This window comes from Rhipicephalus sanguineus, chromosome 10 (assembly GCF_013339695.2).
Source record: "Rhipicephalus sanguineus isolate Rsan-2018 chromosome 10, BIME_Rsan_1.4, whole genome shotgun sequence".
NCBI lineage: Eukaryota > Metazoa > Arthropoda > Arachnida > Ixodida > Ixodidae > Rhipicephalus > Rhipicephalus sanguineus.
The window spans coordinates 47,191,403-47,216,952 of record NC_051185.1 but is presented as its reverse complement, the minus strand read 5'-3'; the positions used below and the strand labels follow the sequence as shown (position 1 = coordinate 47,216,952).

The following is a 25,550-nucleotide window of genomic DNA, read 5'->3' as shown; positions in this document are numbered from 1 at the left end:
GAAACAGTAAAATTATAATATATTGGCAAGAAAATGGCACTATCAAGCTCGGATGGCGAAAGTTAGAACATTTCGATAGGTACTCACTAGTGTAATAAGTAGCTAATGAGGGACTTAAGAAAATCACTAGTGTGCAATTGGGCTCGTAACGCATTTGACCAATCTGCCTATTGCAACGCAGAGCACATTGACTCTTTCTGAAGTTAGTAAGGCTCGTATATTGTGTTAAGGATAGAAAATACTGAATGATAGAAGTTTCCAAAACACCATTTGTTTCAGCTAGGAATGTAAGAACAGTTATCAGTAGCAGCGATGACACTTAACGTTGCGCATCTCTTTACGATAGCTTTAGATATTTTACTCTGTCCAAACATTTCCCGAATCCTCTAGGTATGCCCGGTAGGCTGTGCCGAATACCGCAATAATTCCTTCTGCGGTGATATATTCATTTTCTTAATCATACCCTGCTCATCTAATGATTGGCTGATCATGGCTGATGAGTAAGCGGTGCGCCGCTTCTAACACCGACGAAGTGCGCAAAGGAATTGCAAACAGAATCGTACTCCATATGGTCCCCGGTATAGTTTGTCATTGTGTTGAGGACTAACATGCAATCGAACGCTAGCCAACGAATGCTGGACGCTACTGCGTTCCGGCCATGGAGCAAGAATAAACTTAGGAAGGGAGCATTACGTCACTGCAGCCAGCCTAGGCAAGCGAACTGCTCAAGTTAAGCCAGCAGTGTCGGCCGAACACGTGACTTTTTGCGTCAGCATCAGCCCAAGAATAGGAGTTTTGCCGAGAGTCAGGGTTCGGCGCCCGGTAGCTTTAATCGAAGTGCTCTTGTTCGGCCTGGCTCAAGGAGTAGGCTCCAAACAAAAGAAAACCGGAAGTACTGAAACCTACCGCGCGCTCCGACGTTTCGATCATGCGTTGGGCTGACACAGTAGGCTTCAATCGCGTTGCGCAATGCTTCCTCCTATTTTCTTCCTTCACGTGTTCCGCCATAGTTACGTTTGCAGCCAATCAGAGAGAGCGCAGACACCCGGTGAGCCAATCAGAACGGACAACATGGCGATGTCTGACAGCAATGGTGGGAAATCACAGCATTCAGCACAGCCACACCTGACCACTTATTCTTCCGCTTTTCCCGCGTCGCCTATCGTCCAAATGCCCGTATTCGTTTCTTCACAGATACAGAAAACGAATGCACATATATATGCAAGGTCATTCCAGAGAACACTTTCACCGGTACTTCACGCAACCTCTAGTCGATTTGTTCGAGCTCTCTTTGTATAGATACATATATTTCAATACACACGTGCAGATCCGTTTATTTTATTCCATCTATGACACATAGTGACGAAGGGTATGCAAATGGAAACGTATAATATATGGGTAATACAAGTGTTACGTAGAGCCGTAGGTTGGCGTTGTGAGGGAGCGTTGCCAAGATCACTGAATAGATCAATAAAGCCACTTTGTACCATTAATACTGCTGTCCAATAGTGTCCCTGTGCCTGGAAGCCAAGCGGTAGGCATTCATGTTTCAGCACGTTTTGCATGTTCGCCAATGTGAGCCCAATACTCCGCTAAGAATAAGTGGAGTATTAGAAACTCTTTTCGCTGGAGTAAGCGTAATGGTGCCACATTTGAATCCGTTTTTAGGGAGTTATTCAGATTCATGATGGAATCCATCGACTCTGCTTATGCTCGTAGCTATACTCCGCTGGGGAGTACAATAACTCCAAAGAAGGAGTCATCTATGACAAAATTAAGTACAACTGTTCTTACGAGGCAAAGAGGTAAGTAGTCCTGTTTCAACATAATTTGCATGTTCGCCATTCATGTCAGACATTTACCCGTTGGCACCTTCGCACTCATTTAGTCACTCAGAATAAGCGGATAGTTGGTAACTCCTTTCGCTGGGGCAAAATGGTACCATATTCGACTTTGTTTTTAGGGAGTTATTGAGCTCGTCACCATATTTCGCTGGGGAGTACAATGACTCCAAAGAGGTAGTCAAATATATAACACAAATACAGCTATTTTCGCTGGAAGAATATACAGACCTCGCTTTCTTACAGTTTCTCAAATAGAAATGTCAAGAACGGAGGCTATGCTGCCGTTCAAACGACATAACTTCGCATGAATTTGAACTTGGTAAGCTCTGGTCAGTGAAGCACGCACTTTAATTGCAGTGTCAAGATTGTGGTGCTGTGTTCCTCCTATCTAACGTTGGAGTATGCATCCGGTGTATGAGACTCGCACACTAAGGACGATGCAAAGCGCTTAGAATGGATTCAGAGGAAAGCGGTTAGATTTATGCTTAATAGAGGAGACTACATTCTCCAACTAAACTCGCGAGGGCACATAACATCCCTGTATCAGCAGTAGGCAGAAAAATAAGCCGACCGAAATTTCTTTAATTCTTGGTCGATTTTGTTTAAACTCGGTGAGGTTATGTATATCTGTGTGCTGGTTCTAAGTATCTAATTATTCGCACTATGATACGCACCCACCCCAAGGTGCTTCTCAAACATTACGTAATACCCTTACACAATGCGTAATGGCTTAGTTGACACAGATGAGAACATACAGCACACCAAACCAATCCAAATGGGACTATATAAAATCGATGATGTTGCAGCATGTCATGCTACAGGACATTGCAGCACATCATGCTACATAAGTAGATAGCTACCTTCTAATGAATGTCATATGACCTGCTTTAACGTTAGCTAGCACTCGCTAAGCCCTTAACAGGAGAACAAAGGTTTGCGACCAAACATTGGCATTCTCGCACGAACTATACCTATATTACAGATTTTGGACAGTGTGAATACAATAGAATGGCGACCGTTAATGTACGCATATCGAGACAAGATGGACTCTTCGCAGCAAAAAGAATTGCGTATAGCGAGGGCGACATTCGTGTCCAAGCTCGCGGATAACGTGCAGTCCCCGAGCTACGACTCGAGTCCGAGAGCGAGTACGCGTCCGAGACCGCACGTGGCCGAAGGCGCGGCTCACGCGACCGAGTTCATTCCGAGCCAGGAGTATCCGAAGATGGAGCCGTACAGCCAGGTCATCCAGACGCAGGCGCGGCCTCCCGGCGTCAGCAAGAGGAAGCTGACGGTGAACACCGCGGCCACGGACACGAGCTTGCTGTGCACGTGCTCGCACGGCACGAACACCGGGTTCTGGAGCTCGGGCGGGGTCTCGTCAGATTCGTAGTACGCGGTGAGCATCCTGCAAGACCAGAGTGGGCTGCTTGAGTGAGTGTAGGATATGCTCAAAAGGACAGACTGAGAAGCTATTAAAAAAAACTCGGTTACAACCTAATAAAAACATGCTCGATCCATCCGTCACAGGAATCGCTATAACAAGAAAGTGAACCGTGTCTTCACAGTAAGCTTGTGCATGTGCGTGTGTTGCGCAGCAGGTGGAGCTCCGGGCATCTATCGGCGCGGACCAACAGGTCGTGGGTTAGACTCCCAGGTCACCGAAATGAACGAAACTTTTTTCTTTGTCATCTTTTCGTGTACATTTTGCCGACGTCACTTCCGTGACAGAAATGACGTCAGTGAATCTTGGTGGAGCCCGGCATAAAACACTTGGTATTAAAATGTCAGCTCCGCCCACTAAACCGCGGCGCGCCTGCCATTCAGTTGTGGAAAAAGACAGTCGTACTACTTGGTTTCCGCTCGAACCGTAAGTACTTTTTCTCAGCTAATGTAAATACAACGCATATCATGAGTTAAAGGTTCGTCGCTGCTGCCTAAAACATTGCGTTTGGCTGAGCAGTGATGTCAGAATCGCTCACGAAATTTACCAGGACGTTCAAGTTTCCGACCTAGAACGAGCGACAGAAACGTGTGTCTGCATGGGAAATAACTATCTGAAGCACTCGAGAAGTGCTTGGCGTCACGACAATGAGTAAGCGCTATTGGAAGCGATGGCTGTGGGTGTAGCTGACATTTCGTGGTAACTTGTAACCAAGTGTAGTTGGTAGTACATAGTTCACGCAGTCGCGCAAAAAACCACATGGACGGTGAAACAACGCTGCATCCGATCTTGCTGTTTCGCCGTTCATGTGGTTCATTTGCGATACTGCATCAATTATGTACAATAGGCATACGTTGAGGGGGAGCAGGGGAGGGGAGCAAGTTATTTTATCATTTTGATCATAACAGACAACGCTACGAATGCTAGAGAAAATTGTTTCACGTGTTAATTTCGTTGCCAAGATATCTTCAGCGCTTCACACTTTTTAGCAAAACAGCGAACGGGGCAAGTTCGTGGGCGTTCATAACTGTAATGCTGTTTGTAGTACGGACCAACGAAAAAACAAACAAATAAAACAAGAAGTAGTTAGAGGCACACGGCACGAGTGCATCTCGTTTTCGTTCTTATATGTTTGTTTTTGTCGCTCCATCACTGCAATACTAAGCGCAATTCAATCATCACATACGAAGGAAATATACATAGGTATGTGTCACGCGTAATGAAGCGTTATCGCACTTTTACGTTGCGATAAGTTCCTTAGTTATTACATGGAAGACATTACTGCAGTCTGACTATTCCTTACTTCACGTTTTTTTTTTTTTTTGTCACTCTCAAGCTCTTCCCTCGTATATTATGTAGCAACTAACCCAAGCTTGTACTTTGAGACATCGCATATCTTCGAAAGAGAGAGAGATAGAAAATAAAGCCGGGAGGTTAACTGCACTTCGCGCTGTTTTCTGCCCTATCTGTGGACATAGGAATGTGGAGGTCAGAAAGTACCTATACCAGCGAATGAGCGGAGTGACATGTATCTGCGACCAACGACCGCAGGGTGCCGCATGCGCCCGCGACCAAAAACGTGACACATCACATAATACAATCACAAAGTGCACCATACGAGAGGCGATTTACTTAAAATTCATGCCTTATTCGCGCCGCCAGGGACTAGACGAAAGAACAAAAGAAAAACACACTCACAGGGTGATGCGTCTAGTCCTTGGCAGCGCGAATTTTGTGTGTTTTATTATTGCTCTCAAGTTTTATTTATCCAATCAAGCAACAAATTACACCAACTACACGTCATCCTACCAACTAGCCCCCATAGGAGCTTTACTCACTTAACATTGCCTTTATAGGTTGCATTAAAACGATGTTATGAGGTCGTGGGATCGAATTCCGGCCGCGGTGGCCGCATTTTCGATGCAGGCGAAAATGCTCTAGGCCCTTGTACTTAGATTTAGGCGCGCGTTAAGGAACCCCGTGTGGTCGAAATTTGTGGAGCCTTCCACTATCGGTGTCCCCTCATAGCAACATCGTGGCTTTGGCACCTAAAACCCCACAAATTATTATTACCACGAACGATACGGATTACAGAGCTCTCAGTGGTGAAACGCTCGTCACTGTAGTTTATACAATACGACAGTTTTAGCAGCCGTTTGATACGATGTTTCGGTTGATACGAAAACATCCGCACTCACTTGTCTTTCTCGTAGAAGGCGTCGAAGATGAACTTCTTGAGTCCGTTGTCATCATCGGGAAGCCTATTGATGGGCGTTCGCTTGATGTGCATGTGCACCACACCGCACTTTCCGGTGAACATGTCTGCACCGCACATAAACGCACATGCACATTCAAATGCAACAGCGTCGCTTCGTTCTAAACGATGTGAGAAATCGACTTTAAAGGTGTAGATGGTAAGGTAATGGAACGAAGAAAGGTACGTTCAGTGCTCTGAAGTCGAGTACGCCTCGTCTCCCGACTAACATGTTTATTCCTTGTCTTTGATCAAGATGTGAAATTTGATCAAGATATGCGGCGGCCGCACTTCGATGGATACAAAAACGATACAGGCCCGTGTGCTAACATTTAGGTGGCCGCTAAAGAACGCCAGGTGGCCGGAATATCCGGAGCCCGTCGCAGAATAGAGCGTCGTGGTTTTGGGACGTAAAATCCCAATAATTGTTATCACCGGACGCATACTGTCTGTATCTATGTGACTCCTGTCTTCGTCTCAGTCACTTGCAGGGCGACTGACAGTTTTCACCATAACTATGTCTCACCGCAGATGTTGGGTGCGGCCCTGCGGCCCCCGTGGGGCATCTTGGTGCCGCCGTAGATGATGGTGACGCAATACACCGCGTCCAGGTAGTTCCGCATCTCCTCTACGGTGAGCACGAAACCCCGCGCACGGGGCATCAGATGCTGGCGGGGTATCGGAAGACCTGCGCAGACAACTCGGTGCGTTCAGACTAAATTCAATCAAATCAGTTCATTTGATTACAGCGTCAGCACAATTGGAATCTCACACTAGCGGAACGAATTATGCGGAATATCTATCTCTGAACAGGCTTAACTTGAGACATGCTCTGCTTCTTAAGGCGAAAGCCTTAGATGCCTCACCAAAAGCGAGAAATTGGCCTTGTGCGTCGGCGGCGGCGTTAACGCGGTTGTTGAAAAAATTCATCATGCGATGGCGTCACCATACGACGACGTCGCCGTGACTTCACGCATCGCCAAAATTTGTAACGTCACCGTGACGTCATCAAGGCGTCACATAACGTGACTTCACGTGATGGCATCTTCACATGACGTCGTCGCTTCGTCAAAGGTGCGCCGATCCTCGAGATGGTGCAAAAAAAAAAAAAGAAACACCAGGTCAGCTTTCGGAGGGAGGTGAGGAGGAGGGGAGGATTAGTATATTGACAGAAGAAACAGAAGATGGTTCTTGGCTTCGAGTCGTCTGATGCGAATGCATTAGGGACCTTTGTATTTTTTTTTCGTTCGGCTTCTTTAGGTACTATTGTGGCTGTTTTGTGCGTGTGTTTTGGGAATAGGAATATTTGAGCGCACGTATGGTATCAAAGCTAACTTTAGCAGGATTGCAAGTTGGGCGAGTTGATTCGGATTCATTGCATGAGAAATGCGCGGAAAACGGACACAAGAGGAAGGCGATAAACACGGACGACGCGCTACTAACAACTAATTTTTTTTCAGAAATTAAGATTTTTTTTTATTCAGAAGCGAAAACTCGGAGAGAAATTTCTTAGGCCTTTCGCACTAGCCAAAAAGTTTGAATTGTATAAGCCATCTCTCTATCAGTTTATGCGATGCTTTAGTTAACTGTCTGTTATCGGTCGCCGTGGCGGGGGTTACTGAGATTGCGTTCCATAAATATAGGTTCCGAATAAAAAATTTTCAGTTTTTCGTAGCGCGTCGTCCCGTGTTTATCGCCTTCCCCTTGATTCCGTTTTTCCGCGCATTTTCAAGCAACAAAGCTAACTTATGCGCACACGTATACACACTCGCATAGAGGTGCACACGGTTCTCCAAAGGAAAACCAGCTTCGCAACGGCGGAAAAAAAAATGAAAATGAAGCGATCATGCGGTATTTTGAACCGCGTGCCTTTATTCCCCAGCTTTCCGGAGGTAAGTGTGGGTAGTGAACCATTCTTCGAATGCAACATCAGGGGAGCTCGGCCACCATTATCGCCAGAAACCTGCATGGCCGTAAGCCTTATTAGAGGGAGTGGCCTAAACGTATATATGCTCCAGCATCGTATGTATCGAATGCAGCTCTTAAATTGAACCCGAAGCATCGCTTATAAGGCCCTTTTTTTTCTGAATATTCTGAAAACCGGAAGTGTGTGCTCGACCGGATGTGCTTGGAAGAAGCACAAGATCGTAACTCGGCGGCACTGTCTTGCCTGCCTTCCCTTCTGGTGTTTGCCCGGTACAAGGTCGATTCACATGGTCGCGGACTTATTTATTTATTTATTTATTTATTTATTTATTTATTTATTTAGTAAAACCTTACAGCGTCCTTGTGGGTCATTATGTAAAAGGGGAAATACAGCAAATACATAATGGAGGTAAATATTCGTAGGTAGTATATCGATTAGTACAAAAGGTGCAACTGAACTCACAACACAAAAACGCAAAATATAATAAAAAGAAGCGAGGTGTAGTGTGTGAAGGGTGTTATACGAAGGATAAAATGAAAGAAACTATTTAAACAGCAGCGGTGCAACAGAAAATGAAAGCTGACAAAAGAGTGTTTTTCACTCTTCTTGGACCAAAGCTCAGAACTAACCCTGAGCGACATCTGCAACAAGGGTTATGGGACTAGCGATTGAAGCGCGACTTGGTGAAGAAACAATTCAAGCGATAATATATTTAAAAAGAAATCTATTTTGAAATACGGGTGGTGCCATATTTTACTGCAACAAAATGTTATTCGAACTCTATTTTCAGAAATACCATGAACGAAGAAATAGAATTGTCTCCTATTTTAGCATTATTAAACTGTATATTTTTACTAGCGCCCTTGAAAAAAATAAAGAAATGCGGGGTGCTTACGCAACTGCTGAAAAGCAGGCATGGAACCACTACGGTATACGCCCCTTCAAGTGTAATCACGTTTTGCTTCTCGGTGCTGTATCTGAATACCGGTGGCATGAACTTTGCGTTTCGCGAGCGTGCTCTTTCCCCGAGGTGTGTTACATTGCGAGTGAACGTGTTCTTTGAAAAATCAAGCCACTTAAAAACACGGAACAAGCGTCAACTCCATCGGCCTTCATGAGAGTGCGGCAACCCAAACGACGTTGCGGCCTTGCATCGAACGGCGAACTCTTTCCTTACGAAGTGGCGATGGTCTGCACGGGAATGCAAGGATTTGTGAAGGTATTGATCGATCGATCGATCGATCGATTGATTGATTGATTGATTGATTGATTGATTGATTGATTGATTGATTGATTGATTGATTGATTGATTGATTGATTGATTGATTGTCTTATCGCTTTTTACTACAGAGCTTCAGAATGCACAGCCACCTGCATGGTAATTAAGCAAATGTGCGCGTCACCAGGTCAATCATGTTCGCGTCAGGGTTCATGCACATGCGCCTTTTCTACACTGCGGAGAAATGTTGAAATGTAAAGCGCGTTAAATTTTTCGAAATACGCATTTCTTACTTCAGAATCATTATAAAACTGTATCACTCGGGATACACGTTCACACGAAGCATAAATCTCGGCCGTTCTTGTCTGGCTGCTAATAGAATTTTTTAAAGGAGGCGTATACACATATGCGTATGGTGGCGTTCGACTTTTGGAACTTGCGCTAAAGCCGCATCTCTATGTTCTGGTTGTGACACTAAGTTGCGGAATGCTCTGCTGTCACTCCAAATCAGAACACTGCTAATTTCACGGGTGCGCTTTTCTGCGTAGTATTTTCGTATCATAATTTCTCTTCGCTGCGTTGCTCAACTGAAGACGTGAGTGGTACATGCTGCAAATGCTTAAGCCTGTCCTTTGCGCTTGATTACGTCAAGATAGGTCGGGCTGGCACATTCTATGTCCTGCGACAAGCAAGACTGTGCTTGCATGTAGTACGTACCGATGGCAACAATGACTGCATCGCCATCGCCTCGGTAAACCGCCTAGCGGGAAAGGTATATATTTAACAATTGAGAAAAGCGTCCAACGGTTACACAGTGGCTATGGCGTTATACTGCTCCTCTCGAGGTTCTTTAGGATTAGAACCAGCCGAAAGACGAAGCACAAATGAGAGTAATGGCACACGCAGAGGCTGCGCTATTAAATTATCGAACGCAAAAGCACTCGTGGGCTTAGATTTACGTATACGTTAAGTCCGTAAAGTTAATGCAAGTCCTTTATATGGTATCTCTAGTGACGACAATGCTGCTCTGGGAAGCTGAAACACTGTGAATCAATCAATATAGTAATATCTTCGACGATTAAGTTCGTATAAGCAACTGGCGTAGGAAAAGGTGGTGTCGCCACATGCACTTAGGCTACTTATAAGTGCTTTCTGAAAGCCCATAATAATAATTTTTGGGGTTATACGCGCCAAAATACCGTGATTATGAGGCACTCACGAGATGTATTCTGGATTGATTTTAAACGCCTGGGGTTCTTTAACGTGCACCAAAATCCAAGTAAAACAGTGTTCTCGCGTTTCGCCGACATCGAATTGCGGCTGTCTAGGGCGGGAATCGAACCCACGTCCTCCACTTCCTTAAAGTGTAACCAACCGCGTATCAGCTGAGCCATTTGCGGTCTCTGAGGCGGGGACGACTAGCATGGCTTAAATTATTTTTTATGATTAGCACTGAACAAAAGGGACTAATAAAGTCAAACATTCAATTAACTATAACCTGATAGAATAATTCATGAAATAGCTCTAACTTCACTTGCATAACGGACAAAATTTTATTAATGAAGAATTAAATTCGACGCCTACACGTCTATATCAATTTGGTACCAATGCCACGGTGATTCCGATTCGTTCCGACGAGTATGACGTCTTGAATTTTGCGATATTTGAGCGTACTCGTCGCCTTTTATTGAGCAAAACTTGAGGGAAGCTACTATGTGCCGACTTCGCTTGCCTTCGCCTGTTAAGCGATTGCCTTTATCGGTGTGCAGATAAGCAACGTTAAGCGGACGCTCACATTTGTGACGTCGCGGGGGAGAGCTATAGTGCGGAAACTTCAATGTAACGGACTATGGACCGTGATCACAAACCGACGTTATCCTTATCTCGCGTCTTTTTTTATCGGTTTTGTGCCTTTAGTGCGTTGAATAAACAAATTATGCCGGTATTCGCGAACCAATCTTGCAGTTCTGTTTGATTCTGTTACCGATTTTGTGCCCTTATAACGGACGTAGAGTGTAAGGAAGCCTAATGAAAACATGAGATAAGGATAAGGATAGTTTGTAGATAAGGATAAGGATAGCTTGTGTGTGCGCATGCGCGTGTGTGTGTGCGCGCGCGTGCGGTCGGTCACTGTACCGGTTTGATGAGGCAAATAATGCTTTCACCTCCAGAAATTGACCCGTTTTCGCGTCACTAAGTACAACGCACGCATTCCGCATCTACAGAGTGGCACCAAAACTTCCTGGATATATTTACCTTGGCTAACAGCGAACTCCGTGCTTTTCTTGATGACGTCCATTTTGCCGGGGATGAACCGGTTGCCTTCGGGAAACAGCACCACGCTTGACTGTGTTGGAACAAAAAAAGACAGGCGAACACATTTACACGTACGCTCTAAAAGAAAAGAGCCTTTTAACTCCTTTCGGAGAGTCCTGGCATGTCACGTATATGACTCTCTTTAAAGAGGCAAGACAACTCTCTTTGGGGAGTTATTATACTCTCTTCGGAAAGTCATGTGACCCACAAGAGAGTTAACGTGCCTCTTTAAATAGAGTCATATACATGGCAAGACAGAACTCTCCGAAAGGATTCACACGTACTCTTTTTTTTATTAGAGTGTACCACCGCAAATACCTTGATCGAATATACCTATAATGTCCATTGGCGAGGACGATCGCATGTAAGTATTGACTCTGAACTCTAAAAGAAAAATCACAAACTCCGCATTACAGTTCTGATCAAATAACTTTACAGCGTTTTCTTCCTTCCTTGACAATTTAAATTGGCATAGGAACCTTCTAGCGATGTAAATTAAGATATATGATTAACAAAATAAAGCGACAGTTATGACGTTTTATACACCAGAACCAAAATTAATTTGCTAAAAGTACCGAGTCTTGCATTATGCGCGCTGTACTTACTCGCATTTTATCCGCACCGGACAACATAAGCTAGTATTGGCTCGCGCTGTCAATGCGCTCTTGTAAGAATACAACAAAATAATACGTGTGAACTACAATGTTTATGTCTCACTCTATGAAACGCTTTGAACGCTACGACATTTCCGTCAAAGGAGCCCTGCAACGTTTCTTAGCCTGAATTCTGCAGCACTGTAGTGTGTGTAGTGTTGAACACCGAGATGTACACTAGAGGAATTATCAAAATCGGCGCACGGGAGCCGAATTTATTAGTCCTTGAACAGCAAAACACCAGAACTAGAGAAAAAAAAAAAACGTTCCCTTTCGCATTTCACTCTGCCACTGGACGTCAAAGGCTGGTTCCAATCACAGCGCGCCTCTTAAAAGAGACATACCGGAAGTCTCGTGTCGTGGTGGCCGTTGCGTTGGGCACCTAGCGTAGTTTTGCAATTGTTTTCAAAATTTCACATTTAAAAATATAAATCCTTTTCTATCTGAGGAAGTATAAAAAGCGCTCTTATAATTTTTAGGGCACGAATATTGTGGCCTAGCTGGGACCATAGGAATATTACAAGCAACTTGTCGTGTCAACCTAATATAAGCTTGCGGTTTTTGTCGTCACTGACACGTGATGAAGCGTCACTTCCGATGACAAAAATAGCCGTTTCGTGTCGCTGTCGTCCGAAATCAAGGTTGTTTCTCCGCTGAAATAAAATATATGAGCGTTGTTTTCGGCGTTGCCACTTCCATAACAATATCGGTGCATTGCACTGTTGCAGAAAAAACTATGACAACGGCACGCTTACTTTGTGTCGCAGGGCCCCTTTAAAGAAATTCACTGCAATTTTTTGTATAGAGTCAAAACTCGTTATAACGAAGCCGCCCATGATGTAGGAATAGCTTCAGTACATTCGAAAATTTGCTCTTAACGTACATTCATGCCACAGTATCAACGTTAACACTTCGCCATAACAGATAATTCGTTATATCGAGGTTTCACGACGCTAATTACTTCGGTGCTTAGACAAATATAAATAATTAAAGAAAAGCTCACAGTCCCTTATGCATTTGCCTAAGACCACTGAAAAGGAAAGCCAGCTTACCTCTTTTTTTGTGATTGTATAGATTCCCCACCTCCCCCTCGAAAGCTTTCTGCACCCAACGTCGTTTTGCACAGCCTCCGGGATCAGAGGCATTCGAAACTATCTGCACTTGACGGGGTTTTGCAGGGCCTCCGGGATAGGCTCACCTTTGACCAAGCGATGATGGCGCGGGATGATTTCGTCATGTGATGTCATGATGACGTCACAAGTTTCGGACCTGGGACGTCGTGATGACGTCATATGGTGACATCATCGCATGACTTTTTTTTTTTGCATCACGTCGTGCTGACGTGACGGCCAATTTTCGCGTTTGATGAGGCATCTAAGGCTTTCGCCTTTAGAACACTTTGGCTAACGATAGCTCGGACGCTCCTGTACTGTACATTTTCCCATGGTCCCGAAGAAGCCAGCGAAGTTCTCCAAGACGCAGAGCGAAGGTTTGGCTTCAAACTGATGCTGCGCTTTAAACGAACAGTCACACGGACTCAGTGACGCACGGCCATTCTGCTGAAGGGACAGAGTGCCGATTACGTTATCGACCAGTTCATAACTCACTCTTGCGCCGGTGGGCTTTAGCCTGGCGTCGAAATTGCCGGAAGCACTTAGTGAATCGCTCGCTCTGGCAATTAGGTTATCGGTATCGCGAACCAGTACAAGCGAATTTCGACTCCCCGGTGTCGTTTGGGTAGGGTTGCCATAGCAGGCGGTGATGAAGCGGCGTTGGCTGCAATCGGCGCATCCCACCGCATCGAAGGAGCGCAGCTCCGGAGAAAGGTTAAATCATTTACAGTGCCACGGACACACCTTTAATTCCGTGTTACGTAGGGCGCAGTAAAAGTGTAAAGTATCTGGCAACATTTCCGTTCACCTAAGTGGAGCGGAGTTTCGCGCAAAATCATGGAAAAGAAGAAAAGTTTAATTCAATGCTTTATTTTATTTCGCTGAACAACGTAGGAAAGGAGAAGACACAAAAACCTTAGACGGGAGTGGATGAATATTTCAATCACGCCCACAACTCTCGTTTTTTAGCGGAATGTTTTCCGATGAGCATTCGTTTAGTAGGAAGACATTTGACGACTAGGAGAAACAACAAGCGTTTTCGAGTCACTTCTGAAGCGTCGAGAAAAAAATTTTTTTTGGCTGGGGCCATACAAAAAGTCTCAATCAATCGATAAACCAAACCGACAATTGTGCCTAAACATCGTGCTCCAAGTCAACAAATAATAGGTCTTGTTAATTTGTTCAAAAGCTTGTTCATTCCGTCCTTTTTGTTTTTTTAACCGATTCTTACTGATCACATAAGGTCATAGTCTGCACTGCGTCCGTGTCGAACTTAAAATCATCTGTTACCTGTATGAATTTATTCTGGAGGTAGTAGAGGCCTTGCTTCATCTTAAAGTGGTTTAGCTGCTGCCGGTTGATGTAGATACAGCCATGCTGTCCGGGTGCACATGAAAAAAAAAGATAAATACTACGTATGTGATTGGGCAGAGCGAAAAAGAAATGAATCTTTGATTACGTGACTTTTTGAACCGTTCTTCATGACGCCGATGTCGCTGACGGTCAATTTTCGGGTTTCATGAGGCATATACGTCTTTCGCCTTAAAATATCACGAGAATTTCTTGACGACATTCCGCCAACGTAGTGAAAATGCGCCAAGCGTCGTGTTGGCTTGCAAAAAAAAAAAAAAATCGGGAGCGCTGTAAAAAAATGCGTCAAGCATCTGAACGTGCTTGCTCGCACGCAGGACATCCTTAGAGGCTTTCTATTGCGCCTCGCGAAACCTGCACCTGTGTTGTAGAGGTTCGAGCGTCGGAACTGAGTTCAAACCCAGTGTTCGAATTCCGTAGTAGCAGCATCGTTCACGTTTTTACTTGCGTTCATTTACGTCTACATGGTGTACACATGAGCTGTGCTGACGTCGCTCATGTGTGCGTGTGTGTGGAGGGGGGGGGGAGTGAGGAGGGTAACATCACATCGAAAGCTGGATCACCTACCCATAAGGAATCTGTCCTACTAGCCAAGAAAGTGGTGTTCGTATTTAAAAAAAAATTGCACCATCTCCCGCTAAAGGGGGCCATGAGACGATGCGAAGCCGGAGCACTTGCACGATCGCGTTTCGCTGGCGTTCGTTGGGCATGCTACCAACCTCAGGCATGCTACCAACCTCGTGTCGTGGAACGCAAAGAGGAACACTACGCGCGTCGTGTCTTCCCTCTAGCCTGGTCGTTAATTCTCACAGGGCGAGCGGGGTACGCGGTCGATAGGCGCGCGAGAGGGAGTCAGCGTAGGAGAGGAGAGAGAGGGGGAGTGGACGCGCATGCGCTAGCGCTCATCGCGGCGCTGCGCAGGGGAGAATTTCGGCATGTCGAGCCCGCATTTCAGAGGAGACAACCGAAGCAAGCGCTGCACTGAACGCGCGCAGCGCTCTACCACTTGAAGGAGAGGAGACTAGAGGAGGAGAGTAGCGCATGCGCCGCGAGAGCAGAAGCGAGAACGCAGGAGAAGCGCAAGCAGGTGTTGGTAGAGAAGTGGAGAGAGTAACGCGCAGCTGTTTGAGAGAGAAAAGAAGGAGAGTTGCGCATGCGTAGTGTGAGTGCGGACTACCAGGCCGCGGGATATACCCCCGAACAAGAGATGCTTCGCATCTAAAAAAAATACAAGAAAGCATTGCAACACCAAACAACTATACTTTTATTTAATGACATTATTCGTTTCATAAATGTCCGTGTCAGCGAACGTGACTTATACTACGCGTAATAACAGTAAAACAGTACTTGCCGTGGACCTCATCAGCCGTCCATGCATGCGTGCATGTTATCCGCAGCTCAAGTGTCGCTTTCCTAAAGGTACCTTCGCCGCAGTGCAGTTATGTCGCGAAGTGAAAGGTGCACAATGTATTCCGGTGAAGCGTACCGAGATTAGTTACGCGGTCTAAGACAAGGAGCCTTGCGCATTGATAAAAATGATTTACATTTTGTTAGTAAATCACCTTTCCACAGTACTGAAGGCACTGCCCTTGTGACGAGAAGCCGCTTGCTAAGCCAGTAAAGTGGTAAAGACGAAAACGCAGCTTGTGACAACACCTTGGGATCCGTCAACAGCTCGTCGTGACGTCATAGATTTTAACGACGTATACTAAGGTCTACATAGCTGTTAACCAGTTAGCACTGATTTGCGTTGTGCTCTAAGCGAGCCAGATACTCAATATCGCCAGTTTCGGGAAATGTTATTCAATAAACGTGGCCACAGCACACACTAAAAAAGAGGAAGGCTTTAAGATCGATTACCTCACGATGACAGTTTGATTGAGGCTTCAGCGAGCAAACTTAAACATTGACCCTCAGTTTAGCTTCTAATAATGGAACAATGATGGCGAAATTAAAGAATAAACAGTTCCCGTACGATAATTTATCAGCCTAAATTGAATGTATCAGTGTTCCTTTAAAGCTGGTTTCACCGTAGTACACATTCCGGAGCGGATAAGCGCGCTTTACTAGTTCCGTTTTGCCTTAGCCGTGTCTTTATGTGCGCATGTTAACAGCGCATTATGAGCAAAAGCGAGCGTTGATGTAAATGATCTGAATGAGTGTTAGCATACAAAGAAGTCGCTGCAAAACTTTACAGCAGGATCATTGCTTGCTGTATTAGTTGGTTCATTACACTTCATGTAACAGCGCAAAAACGTAATGGACGAAGATAATGTCAGCATGAAAAGAGCATTGCCACTGGCTTCCAAATGCTTACTCTACCGAAGATACCAGGTATAGGTACGCATAAGAAATTCCAGCAGAAAAGGGAAAGAAAAAAAGGCACAATAGAAGAAAAGAACAACGTCAATCAGCATGATATGTACAGGGTGACATCGCCATGGTCCTAATCAGCAACTTCCCAAAATTTTTAGCTCATCTTGTCACTCTTAGTGCTCTTTTCACTAAGCCTCTATCGTCGTCCCTTCCTTGAGCTTTCTGGCTGTTACGTGTATAGAACAGCAGGGTTGTCTTTCCTTACCGGTTCCATGAGCGCGACTACTTTCGCGACTTGGACTTCGTCTCGACGTTTAATAAACACAATATTGGAATCCCTTCAATGACAGTGCTGAAAGGACTTCAATTGTCCTATCCCATTCTTTGTTCTTTTTTTTAACACGAAAGTGTTTTATGCCGGGGTCCACCAAGTACATCCGTCACGGATATGACGTTGATAAAATGGACGCCAACGGGTGAGAAAGAAAAAAAACAAGAAAAAGATACCCCGCTGGGAATCGAACCCACGACGTTGCGGCCGCGACGGCAAGCGCCCGACGCACTACCGACTAAGCTAACTCGGGAGATGCTAGACACGGCGCAAACGCTCCTTATATCTTTCAGACATTCTCTTTCGCGGTGGGCGGAGCGGGGCGGTGCCGCCGTCTGTGAGATGTGAAAAGAAGTAATGCTTCACGCTCGACACTTACTAGCGCTTACTCCGAGATTGCACGCGATATCGGAGGTCATGGTTAAAGCGTCTCGATACCAGAGCGGTAGACTGGCCGCGCTGGCGTCGCCGAGGCACCCTTGACGCAGTTACGTTCTTTGCCTTTGGCTTCGTGTTAGCGTGCGTCGGCTCATCGGAGTAGTGCAGCTCCCACGTGCACCAACGGGATTTCTCCGCCGCCGACCGCTTCAATTGCGAGAGCACCGACTAACAAAACTGCTGCAATATGCGTTGCAGAAAGGACGCGAGTTCGACGGGCGAATGTCGTGCCTTGGTGGAGCGAGAGCAGCGCCTGCGAGACAGAGGCCAGCGGAACGCACGCGTTTGCGGCTCAGGCTACGAACCTCTACCTCCCGTGTTGCTGAAGCGCAGTGTGTGTTATGTATGCATGAGCACAGGCGTCGGCTACCCTTTACTAGAAAGCGCACACCGTGCCGTTTCTCTCCTTAATTGACGACGCTTTTAAGAAGTGCATTACGGGTACCAATGTTGATTATGAGCTTGTTGATATCATCCTTACGCGGGATTCACGATTTGCTGTGTCCAAATATATGTTCACACCTTCAGCTACCATGCGCAACGGTTTAATCATGATCATGGGCGTTAGTCGTCGCGATATAGACATGCTGTCAACATGGGTGCATCCACGTCAAAACGGTGCTGTAGCTGCCAAACACGAATAGACATTGTACAAGGTCTCATATATAAGCAGTACTTATATATAATTATATAATAGCAGTTACTTAAACTTAATAAGCAGTACTTCTGTGAAGACACGTGTCCCTTTCGTGTTATACCGATTCCTATGACAGAGGGATCAGCCATGTTTTTTGTTTTTCCTCTTCTTTCGCCTGTGATATATTACTCGTTGCCATCATGTTATTAGCGGCACGAGGAACGAGCAACACTCTTCTTTCTTTTCCAAGCACTTCCGGTCGAGCACCTACTTCCGGTTTTCCGAGTATTCAGAAAACTTGTACAAAAATAAAACTGGCACAACATCGATGGTTCTCGTTCAAGTTAAGAGTCATATTTGAGTTGTATTGACCAATTAACTGTCTGGATAATTAATGAAAATGAATTGAATGAGTTCGTTGAAAGAGCACACGGTTTCCTTGCGAGCAGCTGGGAGCGTGGCGGCCCCTGGCGGAGCAGGTCTCAACCACGCGCTTGTTTTTACGTGGCCTCCGAGATCCGCTTCGGCAGTGCGACGAAACACGGAGTTAACTCAAGGAATACACCAGAGCACACCAACGCCGAGGTACGAGTGCTACTACAAGACACCTAAATCAAGGGATAAGGTCGCGTCCAAATATTCCTTTTTTCTTCACGCTATTTTTCGAAAGGTGACCATCCCTTGTGACGACTTTTGTTCTGGTCGCATCGTTTGACTCACCTGGTGAAAGTAGAAGCCGAGTAGCGGAACCGACTGTATGGTCTTCTTGACTATGAACCGCAGGTTACCCGTGCATCCCGTGCGTTCGGCCAGCAGGCTCACGGCAATCCAGTCGACTGCGTCGCGCAACGAAATGATCAACTTGGTGTTTGCAAATGAGAACTCTGGTATATGCTACAAGTTTTTATTGCGACAGGGATTTTATGGATACTCCAGGCAAGTTTTCGCCGTCGCCGTGATGTTCCGTATAATGCCCAACAGCGATAACATCACTGCGCGCGTCGTACGGTCTGCGTGCGAGTGAAAGCGCGCGAGGGCCGCCGCGATCGTGCATCAGGCGTAGGTAAAACGCACCGGCCGTCCTCCATTGCACGAAAGACCCAGTGGGAGTTTCGAAAGTGGTAGGAGGGGGTGAGGGGGCTCCGTGGATCCGAGAACAACTGCCCACTTTGATCGCCCGGGCGCGGTCGGGCGAGCCCTATATTGACGGGGATCGGGGGACGGCTCGTACTCTTGTACGTGTTGTGCTCTCACCGCTCAGTTTGCTATGAAGCGATAGACAGCAGGAAGGTCGCTTCGCTCGCTGCCGTGGCCGCGTTTCCTAACGCCACCGTTTTGTTTGAAATACGCCAGGTCGCATAGTGGAATAGTGAGCTGCTAGCCTTACTTCGTATAACCAGGGCCGCTGGATAAACGTGGTATAATATTCTAATTTGTTGCTATCGCACTGATTGCTTCGCCCTTGATGCGAAACTCTGAATGTTTATCTTTCTTTCAATCATTACTCGAATTACTTCTATTGAAAGGAAGCTTGTGGTTGCTTGTCACAACAAAAGGGAAAACGCGTCCACATTGGCAGTGAAACTTGTTTTCAGTGAGCATCAATACACATCTCAATTTATCCTGCATTCTGTAATAATGAGTCGGGTTTAGAAGTTCTTGCCGTTAACCGCAAAATAGACGACAATTTATAGCTGCCAGTGTTCTACCCGAAATTTTTTATGAGTACTGATGTATAGCCCGTTAATGAATGTGTCCCAATTGGGCTCAAAGGTGTTCTTCTGCATGCGAATAACGTTATGCAACAGTCGCAGTCATCCACAAAGAAATTACGCAGTCACGTCTCACATGCAGTTGGATGCGCTGTGAAGCTATCGATTTTGGTGATATAAGACATTTCAGCACACTCACAGGAGCTTTGGTGGTTGACGATGTAGAAAGCCCGCTCTTTCTTCTGCACAATGTCTCCGATGTCTCCATAGAACAACACCTACACACGCAGAAAAGCAAACATACGCAGTACATATGAGCAGTTGGCGGACATCGGAAAAATGTCAGTGTTCTACAACTGACAATCGGCCAGACAAGCGGTAACCAAGGATACTGACGGGCTCGACCCTTACAAGAAGCACGCGAAGATAGCAGCCAGTTGGGCAAAGCACAACAGAAATAGCTGTTGTTAAACATCCGCAGAAATACTGCGCATGAGTGTTGAATGTGCAATAAAATTTCAGCGCCGTCTCTCCGTCCAACCATTCCTTCATCAGTATTGGTCAGAACATCTATCTATCTATCTATCTATCTATCTATCTATCTATCTATCTATCTATCTATCTATCTATCTATCTATCTATCTATCTATCTATCTATCTATCTATCTATCTATCTATCTATCTATCTATCTATCTATCTATCTATCTATCTATCTATCTATCTATCTATCTATCTATCTATCTATCTATCTATCTATCTATCTATCATATCTATCTATCTATCTATCTATCTATCTATCTATCATCTATCTATGAAATCCTGTAAGCTGCGTGCCCGAGCCGTTCCGAATCTGGCCTGTACTAAAGGCATATGTAAGCTGAAAGTTCATCACCGCGTAGTGTGCTTGGCCGTGATCTGCAGCAGGGGGTGATTGCGCGCGCAATGTCCACACCTTAACGCCGACGACGCCTTCCAGGAGCGCGATCATGAGCCTCTGGCAGAAGTGGAAGACCATGTCGTCTCCCACCTGGTACACGTGGTGTGGCAACGCCAGCAGGCCCGTGAGCAGGCGCCACGCGCTCCACACCAGGAACAGCGGCGCCGCCAGTGTGACCAACACTATCAGGTGGAACGACAGCTTGCCTATGTCACAGCTGCATGTATTTGAATGCAAGGAAGGCGGGAGAACGTTGCTTGCGAGCATGCACAAGATTGTGGCTAGTATAATTTCCAATCAATCTCCTTTGCCTGTAGCAGGCCCTTCACCAAAAATTTCGCCCCCCCCCCCCCCAAAAAAAAGAATTCTGGTGAAGTAGGTGTTTTTACCAAAAATAAAATAATGAAAATAGGTTTCTTTTCTCAAATTGCCAAGATTTTCAGCAAGTGCCCCCCCCCCCCTCGATTAAATTTCCTGGTTACGGGCTTGACCTGTCGCCATTTCATGCTTACAGCCACTCTTAATTACGGGAGAGCCAGCCATTTTAAGGGCGCGGCACTTTAAGGGCCCGGCATGTCGACGTCCGTATGTCTGTCGCATGATCGCACTCAAAATCAATTTGCGAAATCAGGCCTAAAACAAGGCGAGCATTGCTCAAAACCAGTTCAAAATAAACTAACATGCTTCGAAGTAACTTAAAACACAGAGATAACCAACAATTGATCGCTATAATTAACTGATAATCCCTAAAAACGCTTCCTCCGGCTGACACTCGTGCTGCGCTAGAGAGTGCGCCACCGTCTCATCAAGTGCGTGATTTCTCCGCCCACCGGCGCTTCTCCGGTGTCCAGTCATGCCTTTGCTACGCACTTTCTCAGGTTTCACATGAGTGGAGATGCATTAAGCGCACGATTGAGAACTGCATTAAGACCTAGACGAAGAACTTCTTTAAATCCTGCTTGGGTTCCGCGAGAGGTAGACGCGCCAGCGGGAAGCGGAACGCATTCCCGCGTTCACGGCTCAAGCCACGAACTCTTCGTTTGTCGGAGTTCGGCATTTGTCGGAGTATACCATTCATAAATCCTCAATTCTCCGAAATTCGGAGCTTAATTCTGCATTTTTGTCAATACTCCAATATCTTAGAAGAAGTGATATCTGAATACGAAACATCAGAGCGCACGAAGCGTATTTTTATTTGTCTGGAAGGTTTGAACGCACAAACACATAAACACGCAAGGACAAATACTTGAATACAAAACAGGTACGTTTGTTTCATATTCATTTTTGCTTTTATATGTATGCGTCTATAAGCGCCTGTGTGGCTGTGAGGTAGAATACTCTCTGTATCCTACGTTTGTGCGTAATGCAACTTTGAGAGACAAAGAAACTTTTATTTATGCAGGCCTAAAGGATTTTCCTCGTTGGGTGGAGCCCTTAGTTCAGGCCCCATTGGCTCGCGCCACACCATGTGCCCGCTGGATCAGCCGAAGCTTGTAATAGACGCAAGCATATTAAATGCGAAGCATTTCTTAGCGAACCTCAGGCACTTTGGGCGTTTCTATCTACGTATCTATCTATCTATCTATCTATCTATCTATCTATCTATCTATCTATCTAGCCGCCTACGTCTGGGTGCTCTCCTGGTCGTCTCCATAACATGTAATATACCAAAATTGGCACAGCAGGGGATCAGTGTATGACAAACACCATTCACTGGTCATAACATGAATAACGCAAAATACCTGTCGAGTACGTCACGAAACCCTTTCTCTCAGTCACGTGTGGCACATACCCGCATACCAGAGTCAATGTTATGCGCGTGTGTGCCACAGGTGATACAAAGTCTCAACCAACACAGTAACCGCGAACACACACACTGATACGCAAGGAAAGTGATAATGTTAGTAATTGTTGGGGTTTTGTGTCCAAAAACCACGATATGATTATGAGAGACGCCGTAGCAAAGGGCTCCGGAAATTTTGACCATCTGGTATTCCTTAACGTGCACCGAGATCGCACAGTGCACGGGCATCTAGTAGTTTGCCTCCATCGAAATGCGACCGCCGCGGCTGGGATCGAACCCACGACGTTCGGGTCAGGAGCCGAGCACCGTAACCGCTACACCACCGCGGCGGACGCAAGCAAAGTGAGGAAGCTGAAGACATAACACCCCTGGAAGACGCTCAAATACCATGCACTCGTTCACGTGGTCCGCAACGTGGACCACGTTGATTACGCAAAAACCGGGGTCAATCCTTCCTACAATAACTGTGCCGAGAGAACCAGGCCTCTATCATTACCAGTGACGTCAACATTGATTTATCAAGACCCAACAACACCTGGTCTTTATACTACGTGAAAGACGTCTTGAATATGGACAGAGCATCGAGAAACCTCGCTGTCACGTCCAGGACAGGAGGCATCATAGATCATTTCGTCGTAAGAGGCACCCAGGATTTCCACCAGCTGTGCTATACCTCGCACTTCACTACACTTAGACCCATCGTAGCCGCGATCACAAACGGATCCGATTAACAAGTCCGGTCCAGCTGCTGGTGCTCACTGATCACGGTGATAATGACCTTGTTCAAGAACTGTCAAGAATCCCTTCTACACATACACACGGGTTCGTGAAACCTGCGTGCGTGTCCGTCATAACGGACAAGTATAAGCATAACAACTGTAACTGCGACTGTAACGTACGTGCAGTGCGCCTGCGCGTGCCACTCGGCTGTGTGTATATCTAGGAAAACTTTCCTGAATGAAGCTTAGTTGCGAGTAACGGCTGTCCTGTGCATTTCTGTTCCTTTTTTGTCCTGTTCGGATTCGCGCTATCCAGTATTGAAGATTATAAGCAATACATATCAGCTTACCGCGTCCGGTGTTGGTAACACCCATGTTGGGCATCGTTACGCAACAGTAAACAACTGGTTTTATAATACATATACTCTTCAACATATGAGTGTGCGTATACCACTTCCACATTTGTCTAGCGTCCTTCCGTAATGTTTCGCTAAATGTGAAAAATTACGCCAGTCACCATCACGTGCATGCTTCGCATAACATCGATTCCCACGGTACGTGGGATCTGCCGAATTTTTCTACGAGGTCCGTGTATTCGATATCGTCTGGTGCACCCCGGTGCCGCCAGGGGACCACATATGAAGATGTCGTTTCGCGCTCCCGAGGACCCTACATGCGCTAACGTCTCTCGCTCTGTGCGTGACAAGCCCTTAGTTAAACGTGCAATAGGTGCGGTCTACGACATTCTGTTGACGTGAGGCAAAGTTTATATCGGCCAAACCGGCCGATCCATAAATGACCGCTCGACAGGCCCGTATCCAGGAATTTTTTGCGGGGGGGTGGGGGGGGGGCACTTGCCATGCCCTTTCGGTGAAGAATGGAACAGAGTCATATTGGCAGTTAAAATCGGATTTTATCGGATAAATACGAATTGTCAAAAATTTTACCGGCGAATGTTTATCGGATTTTTTCGAATTTATCCGAAAACACGGGGCCCTAGTTATATCAAACATTCCTGTTTCTGTGGATTTTAGCAGCAAGTTCCGTCTTTACGTTTTTCGTGTTTCTCGCGCCTACTTTGTAATACCAGGTTTTCTTTTCTCTCTTTATTTTCGCGCAAGCGTTGAGTCATGTTGACCAAAAGAGCTTCTGTTTTGGCCAAGCGCTTTTTGCAGAGCTGTTTGCAGACCGCAAAGGTCAAATACTGATGTTATGTTTATTTGGAAGTCATAAAGTTTGCTAGAGCAATTCATACGGCTGTGCTGAAGTACGATTAGTGTTTTATAACTGTGGAACGGCTCGAACAGCGATACGCCTTAGGAACTCCATGACGGAGATCTCATCTTTCGGACGTTAAGGGTAGCTTACTGCTCGCCTATAGTAGCGTTGGTAGCGTCCTCAATACCCTAACCCCCGTATTCAGAAACGCTCCTCGACTTGAACTTGACTTGCCACCGCCTTGGGCAGCGCTTTTGAAACGCGTTGAACGCGGTGGCAAGTCAAGTTCAAGTGAAGGAGCGTTTCTGAATACGGGGGTAAATCTTCCCCACTTTTAGAGCACAGATCTTAGGCGCCGTTCCTGCGTGCAGCGGCGACACCGTCGACGGCGTAACCGATAGAGCGAACGAGGACGAAGGAGAGCGAACGCGGAGTCGGTCGATATCACGAGCCACTGGCCTCTAACTTCGCTTTCTTCCTCCGTCACGAAGCTCGTGCTCATGCAGGGCTGGCACATGCGCTGCGGCTGGCTTCGCTTGAGGGTGTCCGCGTTTCGCTTGGTTCGCGATGCTTGCAATGTACAGAGTGGTGTGCGGTAGCACTCGAGCGCTGGCAGTTTCTGTGGCAATATGTACCGATTGTTACATTGCTGCAACTGCGGATAGCCAAAACCTCAAAACACAAATGGCCGTGCCCCAACACGAAGCTGCGCTCAGAATTCGCATTAGGCAGCATAGTAATCGTCGGTGAATTTTTTTCCAAGCTCTCCTACGATCGACAGCATATCGCACTCCAACAGTAGAGCACACAGTGCTGTAAATCCTCTCGTTTTTTTTTTCTAAACGCGCGAGTTGTAGGTGTTTATGGTGCAGCTCTTCCGTAGTAGAGTACTTAGAACTCTATATGATGAACCATATTTGTAGACACATCTACCGGTATTCTAAATACTTGTTAAACGGACAGCAATTCCATACTAGTGTGTTAATGGTCGTTCGCAACCTAATAAAACACGCGATACCATTCCCCTCGGTAAACGCGGGTCACCAGTGGAGTTGAAGGGCGCAATATCTGTGTTGGGAGTTGTTTACAGGATGTGTATACACCCAAAAAAGTATCGAAGTTGCTCCTCTAGGGGAGTAACTGACGTGCCGCGGCGGTCGCATTACGATGGACGCGATTCGCTAGAGGCCCGTGTATTGTGCGATGTCAATGCACGTTAAATAACACCAGCTGGTCAAAATTTCCAGAGCACTCCGCTACGGCTTGTCTCATAATAATATCGAGGTTTTGGCACGTA

At 46.0% G+C, this 25,550-nt stretch overlaps 1 protein-coding gene across 1 annotated transcript in view; it reads right to left on the bottom strand.

Annotated features, from left to right (window-relative positions):
* Positions 1-2,962: 2,962 nt before the first annotated feature.
* The window catches only part of LOC119406370 (1-acyl-sn-glycerol-3-phosphate acyltransferase epsilon), a 65,505-nt gene continuing 42,917 nt past the window's right edge, over positions 2,963-25,550 (bottom strand). Inside the window, exons 3-10 of the mRNA XM_037673110.1 lie at positions 20,528-20,729; positions 19,774-19,852; positions 18,583-18,698; positions 14,060-14,146; positions 10,945-11,035; positions 6,069-6,230; positions 5,487-5,610; positions 2,963-3,252 (exon numbers count right to left, since the gene is read on the bottom strand). Of these exons, the coding sequence (XP_037529038.1) occupies positions 3,030-3,252; positions 5,487-5,610; positions 6,069-6,230; positions 10,945-11,035; positions 14,060-14,146; positions 18,583-18,698; positions 19,774-19,852; positions 20,528-20,729 (1,084 nt within the window). The 3' untranslated portion in view covers positions 2,963-3,029. The remainder of the gene's footprint in view (positions 3,253-5,486; positions 5,611-6,068; positions 6,231-10,944; positions 11,036-14,059; positions 14,147-18,582; positions 18,699-19,773; positions 19,853-20,527; positions 20,730-25,550) is intronic.